At 41.6% G+C, this 18,154-nt stretch overlaps 3 protein-coding genes across 4 annotated transcripts; all 3 read right to left on the bottom strand.

The window, feature by feature from the left end:
• Window positions 1-30: 30 nt before the first annotated feature.
• tmem209 (transmembrane protein 209) lies at window positions 31-4,291 on the bottom strand. The gene is made up of 15 exons (XM_058077670.1): window positions 4,219-4,291; window positions 3,809-3,973; window positions 3,677-3,735; window positions 3,473-3,604; window positions 3,187-3,410; window positions 2,920-3,124; window positions 2,668-2,843; window positions 2,378-2,449; window positions 2,196-2,292; window positions 1,302-1,427; window positions 1,126-1,223; window positions 914-1,028; window positions 747-844; window positions 592-665; window positions 31-520 (listed from the first exon to the last, which is right to left on the bottom strand). The coding sequence occupies exons 2-15, from the start codon at window positions 3,958-3,960 to the stop codon at window positions 466-468; spliced, it is 1,683 nt and encodes a 560-aa protein (XP_057933653.1). The 5' UTR covers window positions 3,961-3,973; window positions 4,219-4,291; the 3' UTR covers window positions 31-465.
• An 86-nt stretch (window positions 4,292-4,377) lies between these two features.
• Window positions 4,378-11,198, bottom strand: prdm4 (PR domain containing 4). 2 transcript variants are annotated; one of them, XM_058077477.1, is made up of 12 exons: window positions 11,119-11,198; window positions 10,796-10,856; window positions 10,479-10,594; window positions 10,215-10,403; window positions 9,206-9,958; window positions 8,973-9,122; window positions 8,784-8,902; window positions 8,625-8,710; window positions 7,357-7,484; window positions 6,754-7,287; window positions 5,391-5,559; window positions 4,378-5,309 (listed from the first exon to the last, which is right to left on the bottom strand). In XM_058077477.1, exons 3-12 carry the CDS (start codon window positions 10,591-10,593, stop codon window positions 4,952-4,954), a joined length of 2,601 nt encoding a protein of 866 aa, XP_057933460.1. In that variant the 5' UTR covers window position 10,594; window positions 10,796-10,856; window positions 11,119-11,198; the 3' UTR covers window positions 4,378-4,951. The 2 variants fall into 2 exon arrangements, with proteins under 2 accessions (XP_057933460.1, XP_057933462.1); XM_058077479.1 differs by lacking the exon at window positions 10,796-10,856 and having other exon boundaries at window positions 11,119-11,151.
• A 2,502-nt stretch (window positions 11,199-13,700) lies between these two features.
• On the bottom strand, window positions 13,701-17,218 carry sapcd1 (suppressor APC domain containing 1). The gene is made up of 4 exons (XM_058078513.1): window positions 17,026-17,218; window positions 15,690-15,851; window positions 15,475-15,612; window positions 13,701-13,923 (listed from the first exon to the last, which is right to left on the bottom strand). The coding sequence occupies exons 1-4, from the start codon at window positions 17,134-17,136 to the stop codon at window positions 13,834-13,836; spliced, it is 501 nt and encodes a 166-aa protein (XP_057934496.1). The 5' UTR covers window positions 17,137-17,218; the 3' UTR covers window positions 13,701-13,833.
• Between the last annotated feature and the right edge of the window lie 936 nt (window positions 17,219-18,154).

Genomic DNA, 18,154 nt, shown 5'->3' with positions numbered 1-18,154 from the left:
TCAACAGTGTGGAATTGAACAAGCGTTCCCTTATTTTGTGGGTCCTTTGTTTATTACAAGTATGTAAATTGTCATTTTGACCTTTTGCAGTAAAATATAATAGCACTGGCACAACTACAAAACATACAAAATGTTACATAGCAAGCAAGGTAAGCCCATGCATACTATATTTACATTCAACCAAATGCATTTGAGCCCTTAAACACACCACCGACTAATGTGAGGTTGTTTTGGTACATTCTCATATTGAATTTGCTCATTAAAAAAATATATGACATGTCATCAAAGTAAATACAATGATGCCTGTTGGCGGAGAATAATGTTTGATTTACCGCAAGCACTTTTGATCCTGAAATAGAAGTCCTTAAGATGATCTTCAAACCTGTGAAGATGAAGAGTATTGCAGGGTTGGCGGGAGGGTCCACGTGGTTATGCTGGTTGTTCCTATACATAAATGCTGATGGTTCAGTCTTCAAAAATCCATAGAATGTTCACACCAGAAAGGCCAAGGTTCACTCGCCTGGAAAAAGAAGAAAAATAGGCTTTTTAAAATGCGATTTGCACATTTTGAGCACAGTTTGAAGCACTCACCCCAGCATCCCAGACTCCTTGGTTTTAATGACGTACAGGAACATGAGGATTGTATGGAACAGGTTGTTCCTGCCCTGAAATAGAAACACAGGTTTCTTCACTCTGGAGTACGTCTGTGCTTCTAATTGAGGACTGGCAACTTTTTGTGTTGTCACCTTGGGCAGGCTGGAGATGTGTCCCTGATAGATGAGCTGGTAGTGAGGGGGTGTGGTGCTGCTCTGGTGGATGCAGAACAGGTTCTCCTTGGTCACATCTGTAATGCAAAATACACAGTAAACACATTGCTTTGTGTATACATTTGTGTGTATGTGTGTGCGCTCACCAGGTTTGTCAGGGATGTGGCTGAAGTGCTGTGAGGTAAAAGTTTTCCCGTCTGGATATTTGGGGTGAGGTGGCAGTCTGGAGTCCAGGTAGGTACAGAACATGTGCATGAGGATCTACAAAAAAGGGGACACACAAGGTGAAAGCTTGATGTTAGCCCACGGTGTGACATGCAGTGTTTTGGTGTGTGTGTGTGTGTGTGTGCAGACTTACAGCACAGTCTGTGGGGAGGTCTGTGTCCCACTTCCTGGTCTTAAGGTCACCTCCGCCGTTCCAGCGAAAGGAGCTCATGCAGCCGCTGTGTGCCAGCTCTGCCAATTAGCAATAAACACACACATTAAGGAAACAGTTTGAAATGCAACAAAGCTAATGTTGCTGTTGTTACAAACCTTTTATGCGATCCACCAGATATTCCTGATTGGGAGTGATGTCTAGGTACTGCACGATGGAGTTCATAGTGGGGATGGAGGACGCTTTCATTATGGCGGCCTGTTTTAGGCTGCTGATGCTGGCCTCTAGTGGGGAAAAGAGGAACAACTGGTCATTTTCACTGCACATTTTCAGTTGAATGAAATGAGCGTGTCCCGTTTGTTTGCAGGTTTGGGGGTGGTGGGTAGTGGGGGTGTGCTGTGGTTGGCCATCAGTCATAATGAGCATAATGAGCAAGGCGAGCCCACCAGCACAAACGAGCCAGTAAGCAGATTTTATTCTCAAATGGTAGCAACATGGTAATGGTAATTGTTTTATTTTATTTGAACATGCATCAGATTACAATTGAATGCATTCCATAATCAGTTCACAGTTCGACATGTCCAAAAGGAGTAGGGAGAAGCAAAGCTTATTAAATCCTACCCCTCCATCTGGTACTTTTACAATCAGTAACTGTTACATTTGTTCACTTCCTGCTTTCCTAATATAATTTAATTTTTTTTAATTAATTTTTTTTCATAAAAAGGCAAAAAAAATGGGGGAGAGGAGGGGTACAACCTGGAGTGGTCGCCAGCCAATCATAGGGCACATATAGACAAACAATCATTCACACTCACATTCATACCTATGTATAGTAGCCAATTAACCTAACATGCATGTTTTTGGAATGTGGGAGTGGGTACCTGAAGAGAACCCAGGTCTTCTCGATCTCCTGACTGTGTGGCCAACATGCTACCATTGTGGGACAATAAACATTTCAAAATGTATGTAATTTGTATGCATGTTCTTGGTGAGAACAAGTATGGACGCCTGTCAATTACTGCAATCGCAAACTTTATTTTCTGCATGCTTACCTCCAATCTGGAGCTCCGGGCAGCCCATCCTCCTGAGCTGGCTATTGACTGAGTCCATCTCCTTAACCAGGGGGACCAAGATGGTGTCACTGATCCACTGCCAAAAAGACAAAACACACAAAAAGAGGATTGTAACACAGCATCTATGTGTAAAAATGTATTAGGAAAAACTGCGTCAATACGTTTCGAAGCTTTGCGGTCCAGCCATCAATGCGATCCACTACAGGCCGACTGGTTGTGATCCTGCCCCACACCTGTACAAAAGGAACACATTATTCATTCATTCATTCATTCATTTTCTACCGCTTTTTCCTCACGAGGGTCGCGGGGGGTGCTGGAGCCTATCCCAGCTGTCTTTGGGCGAGAGGCGGGGTACACCCTGGACTGGTCGCCAGTCAATCACAGGGCAGGAACACATTAGTTAAAGGTAATTAATACACAATGGCTCATACATATCAAAGAGGAAACCGACCTCCTCCGCAGCCTGCTTGGACCCTGGGTCCGTCTCATCTTTATGGGCAGATGGCGCCTGAGAGCGGCAGGCAGGCTGGTACAGGAACTTTCGTAGACTTTGTGCGTAATCCCCCACCGATCGGTTATAGTTCCAAAATGTCGGCGTGTGACTCGGGGACACGGATTCAGGACTCCCTAATTATTTGAAACAAATTGTTATTGTTCATCTCTTCATGTGCGAATGCTTCCCAATATACATTCCAATCCATACCAAGCTGGCTGAGGTGACTCTTCTCCTCCTCAGTACGCAGGAATCGCTCCAAGCTTTTCAGATCGCCCATATAATCCTCCTTGCTTCCTGGTGAGTTGAACACAGACGGTGATGTGCGGTAGCGAGCCCTCAAGCCAGAGCTTTCTGTTGGACCGATGCTGCTTGGATAAGGAGGGGAACCACGGGATGGACTGTAGTTCAACACCTTAACACAAAAAAAATTGTAGCCACCACACATCACAATGTAACAAAATGTTGGCAACACACCTTCCCAAATGCCACAGATGGGGAATAAGGTGCACTGCTCGGAGTGGAAGGGTTGCTAAGGGAAGGGCTGTAGCCAGCGACACAGCTCGGGGAGAATTTGGGGCTAGCGGTGGCAGAACGAGAGGGGCTGAAGCTCAGCACGCTCTGTCCCTGCAGGGGTGATGACTGCGCAGGAGCGGGGGTCTCCTTTTTTTCTGGCTTCTGAGGAGGAGAAGCCTGGATACCTACAGGAGGATAAGATAAGTCAGTAAGTAGAACCAGTATTGTGTGTCATTGAAGAACGTACTTGTGTTTGTCAAACCCAGGAGGCGATGCTGGTGAGGGGACACAGCAATGGTGGCGGGAGACATTGTGTACTTGAAATATTTCCAGAAATCAAAAAGAGCATTTAAGCTAAAAAGGCAGGCGAGCACCAGTTCTGTGATGGAACAGAGAGCATGTTAGCTTTATTTTAAGCGCTAATATACATGAAAGTGAAGAGGATACTAACCAATGTACCAAATAGGCCAGTACGTAATGTTGTAGTATCTGCTAAGCAATTTCCCTGACCTATAGGAAATAACACATTGACATAATTATATTAATACGTGTTTACCAGCAGACAAAGGAGATGCAAACTTACATTTCAGTGTAAATCATCCCAGCCAGGGACACATTGAGAACAGCCCAAGCGAGGACCACCTCACGGGCTTGCTCTTCCCTCCTCAACCTCAGCGCCTTGTCAATCATACTGGGAACCCCCTCCTTCGGTGGGGTCATCATGGCCATGTTCATCAAACTATTTAGGCTTAAAATAAAGAAGGACAGTATCAATAAAACGTAAAGAAACAAACACTGTGTAGTGCTCGGCTGCTAGCACACCAGGCTAGCTTAGCTAAGCTAGCACCCTAACACCAATAACCCAGACAGGACGTATTAAGCACGGTTTGAAGTTAGTTGTGATGTAAATTAGACGTTAAGTGAATTCTATAAGTGTCAGGGGAAAGAACAATGTGTAAAACACCTTGTAGCACATAAAAAAATAAATCATACCACGTTAAGATGAATAACCGACAGGCGCTACATGTTTTTGTATTTCAACCGGAAACAGGATTATTTACTTCCGGTTTAATTTCGATAGTCGCATTTTCGGTATGCTAGATAATGTACGTAGTTTTTTTTACAATCAATAAGTAAGACAAAACTCGATAATTTTAATGTACAAATATTTTTATATATCCTATACAATTATTGCGTCAGTTTTACGAATACTACAGGTAAACATTCTTTACAACCAAATATTTGTCATAATTATTGCGTCAAGCTATTCCTAACACGTTGCACCTTTCTAATGTAGAAAACGTGCACAAACTATTTCAATGAGCATTTAATAATCCATAATGCCAGTCTGAAACTATGGCATATTATTTACGATCACAAAATGCCCCCAAATCACCTTATAATAAACAAGGACAATAATACTAGTACTAACAGTACAGGATTATTAAATGCAATATGCTGCTAGAATGTATTAATAAAAAGTGACTATGAGTCAAAGGCAAGATAAAGAGCACAAATAATTATATATGCAACCCATGAACCAAATTTAATTTGTTAAATGGAAAAAAAATAGAAGAAATCTTAAAGATATCCAATCTTACTCAGAATAAAGAATATTTTAGCAGCTCCGTGAGATAATGTCAAACATACTGGCTAAGAAAGCAAAAGTTTGGCAAGAATCAGAGGTAAACATTAGTGTAAGGTATGGTAAGTCAATAAATAGACATCAATGGGGGGGTGACAGTGATTTCTCAGAGTTATATCCTCCGACATCCAAACGACAGTCGTCATTCCTGGTGGAGTCCACAAGTCTCTCTGAGCTTCCTCTACTGTCGCCACCGTCATCGGTTTCTTCCTCGTCGTCCTCTTCCTCCTCCACGTGTTGCTCCTTACGGGACGAGCGCTCCGTCTTGGGCCCTTTGCATATCTTGAGGTGTCGAGTGAGGTGGTATTTGGTGAGAAAAGCCTTGTTGCACTTCTCGCAGACAAAGTCCCTGCGGCCCTCGTGGGAGTTCATGTGCTTCTTCAGGTGGTTGGTCTTCAGGAAATGCTTGTTGCACTTGGGGCACTGAATACGACGCTCGCTGTAAAAGAAGCGACATGTACAAATTACTAGCGCCGTCTTAACAGGGAAGTTGTTGTCGAGTTTGAAATAAAAGACATACTGTGTGTGAGAGAACATGTGCTGGTTCAGGTCGTGTTTTCTGATGAAGGTCCGCTCGCAGAGATCGCACTTGAGCTTCTCGGCGCCGGTGTGTATGAGCATGTGTGACGCCACATGGGATTTCTGTGTGAACGACTTCTCACAAACTGTGCATCTGTAGTTCTTCTGACCTATTAGTGGCAGATAAGAAGAACTGTCATCGAGGGAAGCACATATTAATTTCATATAGTGGTCTGGGGACACTCAACTGCAGGGGGTAACAGACATTTTATCGAGCAGCGCGACGCAGCGCACCCACACCTCTGTGCCAAGCTGGAAATGTGGACACCTCCCTCTGGTGCGCCGCGACGCCCATCTTGGCGCAGCCCAGATTACCAGATTACCAAATTGGGTGCACTGGACAAAATTACCAATACACGGGGTGCGCCACGCTCCACCACGAAAATAGAGCCCTTTACATTAGATTACAAGATGAATTCAATTTAATAATGAATAACTCAAGGAATTAATTCCATAATTTTCCTCCCGGAACATATCCATTCCAATTATATATTTGTATTATTTAACTTGGTATACAGTCATCCCTCGTTATATCATGGTTTTAACATTGCTCCCTCACATTAGTGCAATTTTTCAAAAATTAATTAATAATGTTTCTTGGTAGACTGTAGTCTATTATTAGTCAAAACATATTGAAATACAACTGATATACAGTAAACACTGAGACGTTACCTTTACGCCACAAAAAGTCATCTATGGCATGTCTGCCATGAAAAAGGTTCTCCTCTCATTTTGCGTGGAAGTGGTAAGTTTTTGGCTTCATAAGTCATTCCTCCCACATTCCAAGAACATGCTAGGTTAATTGGCCACTCCAAATTGTCCATAGGTATGAATGTGAGTGTGAATGGTTGTTTGTCTATATGTGCCCTGTGATTGGCTGGCGACCAGTCCAGGGTGTACCCCGCCTCTCGCCCGAAGACAGCTGGGATAGGCTCCAGCACCCCCGCGACCCTCGTGAGGAAAAGCATGAATGAATGAATGAATGAAGTTGAGAATAAATATGATGCTAAGTGGTTAGCTCGCTATGTCTTGAGTCCCCACAGCATAAGAGTTGAGCAATGTGCTGTAAACAACGTCTAATAAGAGTGTAAAAGTAACTATAGGGGTGTTATTTCATGTCTACAGGGCTCTAATAATGTAAAAAAAAACATTTAGAAAGTCTATGAAAATATTCCATATTGCAGCCGGGTCTGGAAGCAATTAACCGCGACAAACGAGGGACGACTTTTTCAATAAACCACTCAAAGTACAAATGTTTGGCAGTAGACCACTACAATGTATCCCACCAAAGAGTGGGGTCATACCTGTGTGAATTTTGAGGTGCATCCTGAGGTTGCTGGGGTCGCTAAAAGCCTTGCTGCAGTATTCACACTTATGAGGTTTCATGCCCACGTGGCCCATGAAATGTACGTTGAGCTTGGTGGACGTAATGAAAGCACGGGAACACATGCTGCACTTGAACTTCTTCTCTCGCGCTTGACTTTTTGAGTTTGTTCTGGGGGTTGTGGTGGTGGTGGTAGTAGTAGTACTTGTAGTAGTAGTGCTATTCTGATTATTGTCACTCCTGCTGCAGTTGTCACCATTAGTTTGTGTTGCGGTTTGGCCTGTACAGGGCCACGGAGAGGAGGAGGAAGAGCTCGAGGTCCCGGTGGTTAGCTTCTCATGCTGCTGCTGTTGTTGTTGTTGTTGTTGAGATGGCTGCTCCTGCAAGTCCCGCTGTGGCGGGCTGTGGCTGTGTGGAGGCTGGTTATGGCCACTCATATGAGGTTTGAGTTCAGAAAAAGAGGCACAGTCTTTGCCGCATTGGCAGAGCTGGGTTTCAGGCAAAGGAGGAACACCTGGATAAAAACGATGGGATCAACATGAATGCATAATCCAACAAAATAAAAGAGGGAGTTGCATATTACCCATCAGTCTGCAGTAGTCTCGGCTATAGTAGAAGCGCAACTCCTGGTCTGGGTGGATCTCCACGGTTGTGCAGAAGAAGAGTTTACCATTGGCAGAGTAAGCGACCAAGTTCTGCTCTTCACGGCTCCTAAAACACCAAGCGCATGGGTCAATTGGGTCAAAAAATAATAATAATAATAATAATAATAATAATAATTGAAAACCATTGGAAATGTCATTTTTCAGCACACATTTATCTAACATGTATGTTAACTCACTGCCAGACATTTTCAAAGAGAGTTTTAGGGCATTTTTGCTAAACTTTCAAGACCCACAGATTATTGATTTTTAGGACTAAATAAACATTGAAACTATGTAAACAAACTTTAGACTCTCATCAGAAAAAAAGAGTTTGTTTCTAGCATTTTGGGGTCTTTATAAATCTTTAAAGCACTTGATTATGACAAAAAAAACTGAAAATTAGCTTTTTTTTAATTGTTTATACGTTGTGTTTATATGTTTGTCCACCAGATGCCACTACTTTACCCCCCAATCAAAGCATGCAGCAAAAATATTACATATTTTACTGTTTCTAAAAAAGGTGTCTTGCTGGTGAAATGAATGGTGTTATTGATGTTTTTCAATTCATAACACATGTAAAATTGTAATTCACAAATTGTACTACAATTAATGACACTAGCATTAGGCAAATTGATTTTTTAGCTTAATGTAAATTTTCACTTCATTTGGAGTTTTTAATACAAAAATATATAAATATAATTGTGCCCATAATAATTGTCATTTGTCTTTCTGTTCATAAAATACAGTAAACATTATATATACATATTTTACACATAGTTGCAAATGGTGAGTAATCATGACTAATTTGAAAATTGTGATTAATTATTATATATTTAATTATGATTAAATTGTGAATAATTAACATTTTTAATCCCTAATATATTTGTTTATCCTGTAAACAAAATGTAATACAAATATATATAAATATAATTGTGCCCTGTCATTTGTCTTTCTGTTCATAAAATACAGTAAACATTATATATATATATTTTACACATGGTTGCAAATGGTGAGTAATCATGACAAATTTCAAAATTGTGATTAATTATTATATATTTAATTATGATTAAATTGTGAATAATTAAAATGTTTAATCCCTAATATATTTGTTTTATATCCTGTAAACAAAATGTAAGTTCTGAAAATATAATTCAGTTATCTTAATTTATCTTAAGTTCTTGTTTGAATTCCAAGTGTGTTACACTACCTTGCCCTGTGGACGAACATCATCCAGTTACATTCATTCTCATCTGCTGTCACGATGTAGAACTCCAGTACATTGTTATGGTACATCTGTGATGACGCAAACAAGTTAATTACCTTGGGTTTTGTTATGTTTCTACTGACTACTGAAAATGAAACTGACCTTCCATATCTGAGGCGTGTCCTTTTCCGGCCAATCCGAGAGGTCCACGTTGCTACAGTGCTGGCCAACCATCGGTCCGAAGCAGGTCCTCGGCGGAATGATGTCACGTGCAAACACACCTGATAACGGCAACAAAAAAGGGTGGATGTAGTCACCTGTGCTGGTGACTTTGGAGTTCTATTCTCTTACCGAGTGGCTCATCGGCTACAGAGATGCGAAGGCACAGCGGCCGTGGAATCGAGAGGCGAGCTCGGCTTTGAATGGGTGTGTCTGGGATGAAGGTGACCGGGCCGTGTTCAGGACAGTCCGAGGTATATGAGCGCTCACAGAGTGTGCACCCTGTGCAACCGTCCCAAAAAAAAAAAGTAAATGATCAGAAATACATTGCTACAATGGCCTCAAAGTGTATTTTATAAACTTACAAATGTATGCAGAGACCATGCCCTCCTTGTTGGAAGTTGAATCCTCAAGTTGCAAGCTGGAGTTGACAAGCACCAGGTTGTTTTCTGGACCCAGCGATACCTCAGTGGTGATGGGGGAAACATTTACAACATCGAGTCCCATCCCAGAATGACCATGCAGCGACACAGGGCCAAGCTGACCCTGGTTGCCCATGGAGCTAGTGAGCACCACACTCACAACACCAGAGCTGAGCTCCCCGTTCGGGTGTAGCTGATCCCCAAGTCCTCCTGCGCCTCCTCCACCTGTATTCCCCACGCGGCCCCCCATGTGGTCAGACTCCATCACCACAGGGAGCTCAAGCACAGGGGGTCCATGCAGAGGCATCACCCCTCCAGAGGAGTCCACCGCAGTGAGGCCCTCATGCGGCTGCCTCCCGCCTCCGAGTTGCTGCTGGGCGTCCGACACCCCGACCCCATCCATGGTGGCCAGCTCCTCTCCCATCCTGTCTGGAGACATGGGGCTGCTGACACGCGACTCCATCGCTAACCCTGTAGAGTCCAGCTCATGAGCCCCAGGCTGGTGGAGGTCCCCCTGGCCGTTGACTTGTCTCGAATCCATCGGAACCAGGCCTTGCTCGAGGGGGCCACCTGCTGTACTGTAAGGGTCAAGTCCTGAGGGGTTGTTGCTGGCCACTGACAGGGTTCCATCCATGTTGAGGCTGCTGGGATGGATGTACTGTGGTGGTGGACGGTCCGCCAAATAGGACAAAATACCTAGAGCAGCAAAATTATCAATTATAAGAGGTTTTGTAATACCTCCTCTATTACAAGGTGTATAGAATAAAATGCATATATGGCTTTTTTAAATTTAATTAAGATTTATATTTTTCCCATGAATACCAAATAAACCTAAGCCACAACAGGCTTTAAGTGTGATCCCCTCTACACCAACAGGGGGCAGCAGAGCTTATTGCATCAAAGAGTAGTGTAGGGTAAAACATGTAAGTGGTGTGACTAATGGTTGCGCTACCTGGTAATATATGTCGGAAGTAGCTGCTCTCCAAGTGGGGGTACGGAGGCGGAGGCAGGGAATAGTTCCTATCCGGTAGGCCACACATCACTCCTCTATCTCCCAGCGGGCCCATTGGCAACATCAGGGACAACGCAGAAGGAAGGGAGCCTAGGGAAGGACCCAAGCTGGGGATGGCCACCGGCATGCCTGCAAAAGAGTGACTTCCAAAATGAACGTATGTATGATGTTAAGTGTGCTTGGAGGTTTGTTGTGATGTCACACCTGGCGTAGGGATGGCGTTATGTGGGGGTGAGGTGGCCAAACCCAAGTGGCTTGCACTGACTGAAGGCACACTGAGCTGGTCCATGCCCACCGGACTCAGATTCATGTCATTCATCCTGTGAACACCATCACTTATTAGCAGAATTAAGTCATCTGTGTCATCCATTTATGTTCTATGAAAACATTCATTAACAATGAATTCATTTTATTTCTAGATTTTGCTGAGGGTGCATTCAAAACGAGCTCTGTGCCGAAAATGACCTCTGGCCACACTTTGGACATCCCAGCACTAAAACACTAGCTTAGCATTAGCTTACCTGATTTCAGCAACTTTTCTCCAGTAGTAAACCAGACAAGGTTGCGCTTACATTGCTCGACCTGTAAGGCAGGAAAGCACAATCACTACCGCACATGTCAACATACGTCAACTAGCTGCTTTAGCCAAGTAGCTACACTGCTTGTTTATTACATGGCTAGCTTAGCGTTAGCCCACCTGCCTGTTTCGGTTAAAACAGTGCATTGTCAACCTTTATGTTGAAACAATGAGGAGTTAAAGCTTGTGACACTCAAATGAGCCGCATGATAATTAAATATTTGTATCCGAAACGCGTGAGAAGTTTAAGTAAAAACAAAAACATACCAGCAGCTATACAATTCCTCCTTCCGGGAGGGTGCCATGTTGGCGCATGCGCCGTAAAGAATACGCATGGGGCGCTGTGTTGATTCATTCACACTTTTTATGTTCTTATTATAATTCTGACATTAATAACTAAAATTTAAGTGTTTTGTTTTATAGTCAAACATCTTGTATGTGACGGGAATGATATGATGAAGAGCGAAGTCAAAGATCCTCTATACGACAAGAGCACTCTGCTGTTTTTTGTGGACCTGCTTCAAACTACTCAAAGATCCTCTAAAGAAGAAGGGGCACTCTGCTGTTTTTTTAGTCATGGTTAAATGTTGTAGTTAGAAGAGAATGGGGGGAAAAAAACCCTATCTGGGGAGCCGATCTCCTCCTTAGATCACACCCACCCAGCTCTAAAATAGTGCAACAAGTTATCACATTCATTGCCAGTACTCACTGAGAACAGACAACTCCTCATGCTAAAGTCTCTTTCAGAACATATTCAGATTTGGAATGATCTTGAGGAGTCCCTTAAAAGGTACGTTTCCTTTTTAACGAATATTTGTGCATGCGTGCAACAATTTATGATGACAATCTTTGCAGAAAATGTCGTATTGTAACGAGCTGGTGGAGCATATTCCATGTATCCCTCCGCTGGCTCTCCACTGCTTCCCTATGGACATCAGCGGACCGTACCACCGCTTCGGCCTCCCCTTCCACGGCCGCAGCAGGTTCCCACCTGCGGGACTACAATACTACCCGTGTCCCGGTGTGTGTGATTATTCATTCGAACCCGCCTTCGTACGCAAAAGGAACGAGAGGGAAAGGCACCGGGTGCGGTGCGTCAACGAGGGGTACGCGCGCCTCAGGGAGCACCTGCCGCAGGAGTTTGAGGACAAGCGGCTCAGTAAGGTGGAGACACTCCGGGCGGCCATTGACTATATTAAACATCTACAGAGCCTTTTGGAAATGAGCGTAAACGGGATGCATATGTCACTGGATCGTCAGTTTGGATGTTATGTTAAGGATACAAATGCATCATAAAAAAGTCTATAAGATCATCTGTGCATTATAAATATATTTTTTTTGTATTTTAGAGCACATTTGGATGGGACAAAACATTGGAAACAACACTTATCGTGCTTTAATTCTATCATAATAACTCCTCCTTCTGACAGCTAAAATAATGCATAAGGCTAAAAATAACCAATTACCTAAAAATGTCATCCAATACTTCTCTACAAGAGAGGAGAAATATGATCTCAGGGAAGAAGTACATTTGAAACACTTCTATGCTAGGACTACGTTAAAAAGCCATAGCATTTCAGTATGTGGAATCAAACTATGGAATGGATTGAGTAAGGACCTCAAACAATGCACAACAATGAGCCAATTCAAGAAACAATACAAGCAGTTGATGTTTGCTAAATACAAGGATGAAGAGTCTTCAACCAGTCATCATGTGCTATATATATATCACTATATTGACAGTTACTATGGTACCCATTATGTCATTGTATGGTCATATCACCTCGTACTTCGGTATGTGACAAAAATTTAAAAAAAAAATTAAACTTAAAGTATATTAGGAAAGCAGGAAGTGAACAAATGTAACAGTTACTGATTGTAAAAGTACCAGATGGAGGGGTAGGATTTAATAAGCTTTGCTTCTTCCTACTCCTTTTGGACATGTGGAACTGTGAACTGATTATGTGATGCATTCAATTGTAATCTGATGCATGTTCAAATGAAATTAAACCATTACCATTACAAGTAAAGATAATATAAATAAAGATTGAAAAGTCATTTTAGCCAATTTATGCAGTATGCATGGAACAATATATTAGAAACGGCAACCACAATATTACACTATAGGTACACCTGCACACTTTGTGACCCTTTAATCGTATGGAAATTCCAAGCCAATCCTATGCTTTGGTGACAAATTTAAGCTTTTTTTATGTGTTTTGTGGGAATGCATTAGCAAAGACCCCCGGACCACCAGAAAACATCACCCCCCCCCCACCACCATACCTGCTTCCGGGAGATTTTCACAGGATATTTCTCCTTAAACCCGTATAAAGTGTAGTTGAGGTGAACCGTACCAAGCAAAGGCGTGACATATTATAAATAAAGTTTTTACAGTGTGTGTGTGTGTGTGAGAGTTAGAGCCAGTAAATAGTGCTGGTACCCTGGGCTTGATGGTTCAGTGATGCTGTGAAGACGAGAAAGCATGAAGCTACTTAAATGAAAGCCTCTTCCATAATGGATGTTTGTCTTTTCAGGTGATTCTAATCGGATTCCTTGCAGGAAGTGTGCACACTAAAGCATGACAGAGAGGAGACTTTATGACCTTTGAACAATTTAGCCTTCAAATCATATGTCATCACATGAATTGCATGAACACATTCATCACCTGTAGTATTATTTAGAAGTATTCCTCAAAAACGACAGTAACAATTCCTGTAAACTTGCATGATGACTAGTGGAGATAAAGTTTATCAGTAGAATTACGATCAGTCCAGGACCACCAGGATGGGCCGGCATGTTCAAACAGGGAGCCCGCATGCAGGGACGGAAACCAGAGTACATGCAGACTTTATAGCGGGTCTGATTTCAGTATGTTTATTCATCATGGTCACTACAGTATGTGTCAGACAAGTCACATTTATAGAAGATTTATTGACTTAAATAGTTATTTACAAACAATGGGACGTGTGCACCTGAGAATTAGCGGGCTTGAACTTCATATAGTTGTTCAAGGAGAGCGTTTTTTTCCGTTTCTAACATGGAGATCCGTTGATTCTTGTGGCTCACCTTCTATTAAAGAGAAACACACACAGCGGAGGTTATATGTAAGTGGGTCATTTGTGTAGAATTTTGCTGGGGGGGGAAAAGGAATTTGATCAATTTGGTGGTTTAACACTTTTGTAGAGTTGTGCCATTCTGCAGTCACACAAATTCACATATTTTTAAATCCGAAAATAGTTTTTCTTTTCTATAGAAATGCCACTCAACATAAGACAGTAATCATTTATACTGTAGTGCAGTGATTCACAAAGTGTGGGCCGCGGCCCTCTTGTGGGCTGTGGTGGCAATGCAGGTGGGCCATGAGAGATCATTAAAAATATGATTAATTCATTCATTTTCAACCGCTTATCCTCATGAGGGTCGCGGGGGATGCTGGAGCCTATCCCAGCTGTCTTCGGGCAAGAGGCGGGGTACACCTTTGACTGGTGGCCAGCCAATCACAGGGCACATATAGACATAGAGATCTGAACTTAATTCCAAACAAAGTAGGGAAAAAAAGACAAAGAAAGTAGCCAAAAAAGTACCACTTCCACACACAATGGGAGAATACTACATATGATGTGTCTTTCAATATTTTGACTAATAAATCAACCACAAAAGAGCGATCGTTTATGAATTCATTCATTTTTGAAAAGCCAGCATAGAGCGAGGGAGCGATGATCGAACCGCAATGTAGCGAACGATGACGGTAACATACAGTCATATAGACAAACAACCATTCACACTCACATTCATACCTATGGACAATGTGGAGTCGCCAATTAACCTAGCATGTTTTTGGAATGTGGGAGGAAACCGGAGTACCCGGAGGAAACCCATGCATGCACGGGGAGAACATGCAAACTCCACACAGAGATGGCCGAGAGTGGGATTGAACTCGGGTCTCCTAGCTGTGAGGTCTGTGCGCTAACCACTCGAAAAAAAAGTTATAAGAATAACAACAACAACAATAATACTACTAATAATAACAATAATAATGACAATAATAATAATAAGTTAAGTGTATTTCGCCTATGTACTGTTTATAGGACAGATGTGGGCCGCGGACATTTTCTTAATTTTCAAGTGGGCCCTGAGTTGGTAAAGTTTGGGAACCCCTGCTGTAGTGCATGTGCTTTGTTTAGAGGTCTTTGAACGCACCTTGGTTGTATGCCGTGATGCAAAAGTTTGTTTGGGACTGTGTTCCGAATGAACAGTGGCATTTGTAAGAGAGAAGGGAAGGGTTTCGGAGCTGAACCCGATCCAATAATTCATTGTTATTGCAAATGTTGATCTGAAATGTGAAGTGAGTGAGAGGGAATCTATTGTTTTTATGTCTTTCTTTAAAATGTCCATCCATCTATTTTCTATGCTGCTTATCCTATCCCAACTGTCTTTGGGCGAGAGGCGGGGTACACCCTGGACTGGTGGCCAGCCAATCACAGGGCACATATAGACAAACAACCATTCACACTCACATTCATACCTATGGACAATTTGGAGTTGCCAATTAACCTAGCATGTTTTTGGAATGTGGGAGGAAACAAGAGTACTAAATAAGTAAATAGGGTTGACCCTGACCTGAGTCAGTACTGTGTGTTGCCAGCGGAGGGCGCTGTGTGCTGCTGCATCAGGCAGTGAAGAGTTGGGCTCAGTCATGACAGAATCCAAAGACGCCTTCACCCGCTGGATGCGGGACCTCAGCAGGCCAGAATGAGCCTGTGAAGGAGACGGAACACAAACTGTTATTTTGTTTTGTTGCCACTATGAGTATAACATTGAGGAGAGGGGAGTACCTTTGCGACACCATCATGCCAGGAGTTGACCCTGCTTTTGGTTTCTTTCCATGCCTTGTTCTCTTCTAGCTTGTGTTGGTACCAGCATCGGGCCTTCTCCAGAATCTCCAGACCGCAACACAAAGCGTCTTTCTCCTTTTCTAGATCCTTTCGATGCTTCATCTAAAGAAGGAAGGGTAAATGTCTACTGTATGTTTTGGAGTGAATTTATGTCAGTTTACTGCGTTGTGTATTTGCAGATAGGTGGCGAGTGTGTTTCCACTGTATTGTTATTCTCGGCCTTTAGCAGGAAGCTGACAATGCGTCACCACCCAGAACAACCATCAGGCACTGTGACAAGGCGGAAAAAAAGGACTAATAATACAATGATGAGCTATATATGATTGTCCACATTATGCTATTATAATACAGTTGAAAATGAAATTAATACATGGAAAAAAATGTTAAAAATATATATACAAATAAATACAAATAATGGAAAATATTTGAAAAATTAAATAATTCTAAAAATAAATAACTGATATTCATTTTTTAATATATATCAAATAAACAACTTTAAAAATTAAATACAAACTATTATATAATTGAATTAAATTTCAAAATAGAAATACTAAATATTATAAATAATAAATAAATAATAATTATTATAATTTTAAATAATAAATATTAATTACTAATAAATAAAATTATATATAATATATAATAATATGTATTTATTTGCCCTGCAGTAGGTAAATTGAATTTTATGGATTATTCAAATTATTTATGATCAGAATAATGAATTTGATGAACATATTCTAAAAATTATAAGACACTTTTGCTGTCATATTGTCATTTCTGCTGTATATTTTATACTGTGTATCTACATCTGAATTTTCCAGTGAATTAATACATGATTGTAATGAAAATAAATACATTCACAACAATAATGTTTTAAATATAAAAAGCAAATAAGGATTTATTTGTCCGGCAAGAGTGACGTTTTGAATATACACTATAAAAAGAATATGTCACTAAATGATAATACACAGACAACAGAATGCAAGAATAGAAATAGCATTAAAATGGAATAAAAATGGAATAATAAGACACGGTTTCTGGTTGAGCGCTCACACCCACCTGTGTATATTTTGTCAGCTCTTAACGACTTTCTTACAAGCCTCCACTTGCTCAGACTCTCAGCCTGACATATGCATACAGTACGGTACAATAAGTTCCTTTTTCATTTTTAACACATCCTTTTTGCCACATGAGACACTTGCTTGGACCAAACCGGTGAGGTTAAATCATGCTTGAAGAAGCCAAACATGCCAACAGACTCTTGTGTGTCTCTTACCCATAAGTAGAATCGAAGGGCGTCCAGGCTGTAGAGGCTGCTCCTTAGTGGAATGATGACCACGGTGTAGGAGTGGGAGGAGGCCGCAGCAGCAGGAGGAGGACACGCCATGGAGACAAACAAACATCACAGTGCTGCAACACAGGAAAAAATGATTTGTGTGTGTGTGTGTGTGTGTGTGTGTGTGTGTGTGTGTGTAAAAGAGAGAGAGAGAGCAGGCAGAGACAGCATGGTGTCCTCAGGGTGAGGCATTGAAAAATTCCACATGTCTCTGCCATTGCTGCTAAAGCCACAGTGACAGGAGAGAGAAAGCAGGAAACTATTAGCACATATACAAATGAAAAGGGCAAACAGTGTAATAGTGCTTTTTTATGAGTATTAAATAAGTTCAATTGATTCTTCTTTCTGCTATTTACAGTGCAGCGCTTTGTGCCAACACGCTCCAAGGAATGTGACATACAATTAGGGGCGTGTCCTTCACACAAATGTATATTCCTTTTTTCTTGCACACGTGGGTGCACTGGCAGTCATGTAATTAGCTGGTCAGTGCCTGCACAGATAATCAATAAATGTCACGTGTATTGTGATTTATTTGTACTTCCAGCCATTACTTTTGTCATATTAGTGTCACAACAAATAAATATAAATATAACTTATCATTTAATTAATGTTAATCATGTGATTAATGAAAAATTTGCATTTTTTTTTAGTGTGGGAAGCCTTCCCGTTGTATTTCCCAACTTTCACCAGCAGAGAGCGCTGTCCGCGTTAGTTAAACAGGACGCTTTACAGTTGTGATTCCAAATGTCTACCAGCAGAGGGTGCTGTTTTGGGGAAACTATGCCAGTCTTGTTTATTATTGAACACCAGAGGACGCCACAAAAGTTAAGGGTGCATTAGTATAAAAAACGCTAATTATGAAAAATGACCTCACATTTTAAGATAAGATATGCCTTTACTCGTCACTCAGTGGGGAAATTTGCATTGCACAGCAGCAAGAGTACAGAATCAGTTAAGCAGTACAAAATACACAATATAGAAAAATAAACAATATAAACAGCCCAAGTATTAACAAAATCAACAGTTTTTCCCAGAGTTATATACAAATACAGTATGCAGATAATATGAA

Source organism: Doryrhamphus excisus, chromosome 7, assembly GCF_030265055.1.
Source record: "Doryrhamphus excisus isolate RoL2022-K1 chromosome 7, RoL_Dexc_1.0, whole genome shotgun sequence".
In the NCBI taxonomy this organism is placed as follows: domain Eukaryota; kingdom Metazoa; phylum Chordata; class Actinopteri; order Syngnathiformes; family Syngnathidae; genus Doryrhamphus; species Doryrhamphus excisus.
The sequence above is the reverse complement of the archived record's forward strand: the minus strand, read 5'-3'. Positions and strand labels throughout refer to the sequence as shown.